The sequence below is a fragment of the Drosophila hydei genome, unplaced genomic scaffold (assembly GCF_003285905.1).
Source record: "Drosophila hydei strain 15085-1641.00,03,60 unplaced genomic scaffold, DhydRS2 tig00000559-arrow-arrow-pilon, whole genome shotgun sequence".
NCBI classification, from domain to species: domain Eukaryota; kingdom Metazoa; phylum Arthropoda; class Insecta; order Diptera; family Drosophilidae; genus Drosophila; species Drosophila hydei.
In genome coordinates this window covers 67,417-71,824 of record NW_022045753.1, presented here as the reverse complement: position 1 = coordinate 71,824, position 4,408 = coordinate 67,417, and the positions used below count along the sequence as shown (strand labels likewise).

The 4,408-nt window shown below is 34.8% G+C and overlaps 1 protein-coding gene across 1 annotated transcript; it reads left to right on the top strand.

Annotated features, from left to right (window-relative positions):
* Positions 1–1,064: 1,064 nt before the first annotated feature.
* On the top strand, positions 1,065–3,441 carry LOC115483164 (dynein heavy chain 5, axonemal-like). Its single transcript, XM_030224324.1, has 3 exons — positions 1,065–1,874; positions 1,926–2,490; positions 2,542–3,441. The coding sequence occupies exons 1-3, from the start codon at positions 1,132–1,134 to the stop codon at positions 3,439–3,441; spliced, it is 2,208 nt and encodes a 735-aa protein (XP_030080184.1). The 5' UTR covers positions 1,065–1,131.
* Positions 3,442–4,408: the final 967 nt, after the last annotated feature.

Sequence of the window (4,408 nt, the reverse complement as noted above, 5' to 3'; positions counted from 1 at the left end):
TTTGTAAGAACGGGGTTTGTCGAGTTTAGTTCGGTGTGAAGCACAAGAATGAAGTGTGCAACGCAGGTTAGTTCAGTGACCGAAACTCGCTTCGCTAAGACAATGTGTCAAAATAATATTAGTGTTCCGACATCTGATGTGGAATCTGGCCCTCTACCATTGACAGTTTGTAGACCATGGCGTACCATCATGGAATTACAAAATATAAATTTAATTGTGCGGACAACAACTACCCAAATGCAATCCTTACGCTGCGGGAGCCAACGCTTCGTCTTGGTTTACTACTTTGGAAATTATTTTCAAGAAAATGCGTTAAAAGAAAGTGTGCTAGTCGTTGCTCTTAGAAGGGACATTACCAGGGTCGAGTTTAAAAACCATTTCCCGCAGCTCTTTATACAATAAAAACTCCAGAAGCCATATTGCTAAATATGTTGTCAGATTGACCGTCTGGCTGCGAGTTTCTTGAAGTCCATGCAAGCCGCATGGTTAAATAGAAAACGAAGAAATTGCTGTGTTTGTGACTCTTGCTATTCTGGCGGTTTTAAAAGGGCGCTGGTAGTCAGACTGGAGTAGATGCACAAATTGCTTTACTTTGAGGTAGAAGATATGCAAAGCGTAGCAACCACTTAAGCTATTATCAAAACAATCACTCAATGATAGGTATTAAACGCGTTGGCTACAGAAGTATCTAACAGCGTCGCAGTTACGTCCAAACTAGTCTACCAAGAAATATTGTTTTCATCAAGGTTTCAAACGCTCCTTAACCGAATGGGGGATGTCTAATTGAGGAAAACGTATGGGATGATAAACGAATTCGAGCAGAATGATGCCAAACCTAATCTTTAAGATTTCATAATGCTGATATTACTTTCTCTAATGCTTGAAGTACTATAGCCATTTTTGTTTTGTCTAGCGAATGATAGATTTATATCTTGTACATTTTTAGATACAATATCATTGACTTTTGTTGGTGACATTAGAATCTATAGATAATAAAAATAATATATCCGCATAGATCACTGTTTGAAATTTGTATATTAATACATTTGTATTTTTTTTTTGCAGCGTATTATTGAGTCATATGTCGAAAAACGGCAGGGTACTACATATGGACCTCCTAACCAACGATCAATGACTGTATTCATAGATGACATTAACATGCCAGTAATTAATGAGTGGGGGGACCAAATTACAAATGAGATCGTTCGTCAAATGATCGAGCAACGGGGATTCTATTCTTTAGATCGTCCAGGAGATTTTTCTACTATAATGGATATTCAAATGTTGTCAGCCATGATTCACCCAGGTGGTGGTCGCAATGACATCCCAAATCGTTTGAAACGACACTTGTGTATTTTTAATTGTACACTACCAAGTAATAGCTCCATTGACCAAATTTTTAAAAGCATTGGTGTGGGTTACTTTAGCCCTAGTCGATTTGAAGAAGATGTCGTAGAGATAATACCATTTTTAGTACCACTGACTCGAGTTTTTTGGCAAAATGTTAAAATAAAAATGTTGCCCACTCCAGCTAATTTTCATTATGTATTTAACCTAAGGGACCTTTCACGAATCTGGGAAGGTATTCTCAAAGTAAAAACTGAAGAATGCAGCACAGTAGAGCAGGTGTTAAAATTATGGTGCCATGAGTGTACAAGAGTTATTGCAGATCGCTTTACTGCTGAGAAGGATAAATCTTGGTTTTTAGCTCGAATGCGGATTGACGCAGAATCACATTTAGAAGATAATTTTGAACAATTTCCTGATGAACCATCTTATTGGGTCGATTTTCTGCGGGATGCTCCAGAACCGATGGAAGATGACGACGAGGATATGTCATTCGAGCCACCTAAGATATATGAGGAAATACCAAGGTAATTAACCAATTTTGAAATTTTTATTATTATATTTATTTTTATTTTTAGTTTTGAATTTGTAAAAAATAAAGTAATGAATTTTATGTTACAATTTAATGAGAACATACGCGGCTTCAATATGGATCTCGTATTTTTCTCTGATGCTCTGAAACATTTGATGATTATTTCCCGCATACTTAGTAATCCGCGTGGAAACGCATTACTTGTAGGTGTAGGTGGATCGGGTAAACAAAGCTTAACACGATTGTCTTCATTTATGGCTGGATACAAGTTTTTCCAAATTACCTTGACACGTTCCTATAATACGGGAAACTTAACAGAAGACTTAAAGTTTATGTATCGAATATCTGGATTAGATGGCAATGGAATGACGTTCATATTTACAGATAATGAAATAAAAGAAGAGTCGTTTTTAGAATTTATTAATAACATATTAAGCTCTGGAGAAATAGCGAACCTGTTCGCTAAAGATGAAATGGACGAAATTTACAATGAACTTATTCCAATAATGAAAAAACAACAACCAAGAAGACCTCCAACTCAAGAAAACCTTTATGATTTTTTTATTACACGCGCTCGATCGAACCTACACATTGCTCTTTGCTTCTCACCGGTAAGGCTTGATAAACTATAGATTAAATATAATTTAATATATTCTTTACAGGTGGGCGAAAAATTTCGGCTCCGTTCCTTAAAGTTTCCAGGTTTGATATCCGGTTGTATAATTGATTGGTTTCAAAAATGGCCAATAGATGCATGTGTGGCAGTTTCTCGACATTATCTCGGAGATCTGGAACTTGTTTGTAGTGGTAAAGTTAAAGATCACGTCGTTGATATTATGAGTTGGATTCACGAGTCTGTACAAGATGCTTGCTTTAGTTATTATGATCGTTTCCGTCGTTTGACATTTGTCACACCAAAATCCTTAATATCCTTTTTGGAAAGCTACAAAATTCTTTATAAACAAAAGCAAGTTCATATTGTCATTATGTCAGAACGTATGAGTTCGGGCTTAGACAAATTGGATGAGGCAGGTGCATCTGTATCTGTACTTAAAAAGGACTTAATTGAAATGAATAAAGTTATTGTAGTAGCTTCTGCAGAAGCGGAGGAAGTTTTGGCCACTGTTGAACAATCAAAAGCCGCAGCCGAAATTGTCAAAGTGGAAGTGGCGCAGAAGAAAGGCTCAGCAGAAGTTCTTGTAAAAAACATTTCTGCTGTAAAACAAGTAGCTGAAGCTAAGTTAGAAAAAGCATTACCTGCCTTAGAGGAAGCAGAAGCAGCACTTAAAACTATAAAAGCCGCTGATATTGCAACTGTTCGTAAGCTTGGAAAACCTCCATATTTGATAACTTTAATTATGGACTGTGTCTGTATATTATTCCGTCGCCAAATAAAGCCTATTCGACCTGATACTGAAAAAGCTTTTATACAAAGCTCATGGGATGAGTCTCTTAAAGTGATGTCTGACACAAGTTTTCTTAGAAAAATTGTTGAATACCCAACGGACTTAATCAATGCGGAAATGGTTGACATGATGATACCATACTTTCAGTATCCGTAAGTAAATTAGATAATATATTTTTTATGTTAAACATTTTCATTTTTGAATATTATTTTGCTATTTAATTTGTTTATCTTATTTTGAACTTGTAAATCATTCCATTTTTATCATATACTATATAGACCATTTTTATGATAATAATTTTTGGAGAAGCACCATATTTTATCAACTATTTTTGTTTTTATTGTCACTTTCTTGCATTTGTACAATTTGGATAATTTCCATGAACAATTTTCGGAAATTCAAATATTCGGTTTTTTCGATCAATCTAGCTCGTTGGATTTTAAAATGATTTACATTTATGAATTATACATAATTAAGTCTATACTGTTTCAGTGAAACCTTACCATAAGAAGGTTTAGATGAGGTTACAGCCCTCAAGTAAATAAAACTACAATTGTAAAATATAAATTTTATCACTGTATATTTTGTGGAAGATTAGATTATACCGTACATAATATTGATTACCGAGCAGTCATTCTGATGTGAAACGTTGTTGTCAAATTTTTTTAACAAAATATAAGAATTCCAATACTCACTCGCCGTATGCGTAGGCTTTCATAGATTCTTAAAAAACTTAAACTTATACAGCAGTAAAAAGCCAATGTTTCACATTAAGCCTTGCACGCATTAGTTAAACACTGCGATTTATGTTTGGAATTTGGCTTAAAAAAGCGTGACATACGACAAAGCAATTCGAATTTAGTGCAGATTGTAAATATGAATTAGATATATATTAACGATGTTTAAACGATATATAGAAAGCCTGTTTAAACATAACAAGAACTAGATATATATTCTGATTTAGAGATTGAATCATAGGTTAGATAGGAGATGAGTCGAGCCAATTCTACCGTGATTGGATCCGTGTTAGCACCGAGCTTTCAGAACACTCGCTACTTCCACTTTCTTTTTCAAAGAACAACAGTTGATACGTTGTCTAACTAATTGTCGTTAATTCTGTTAA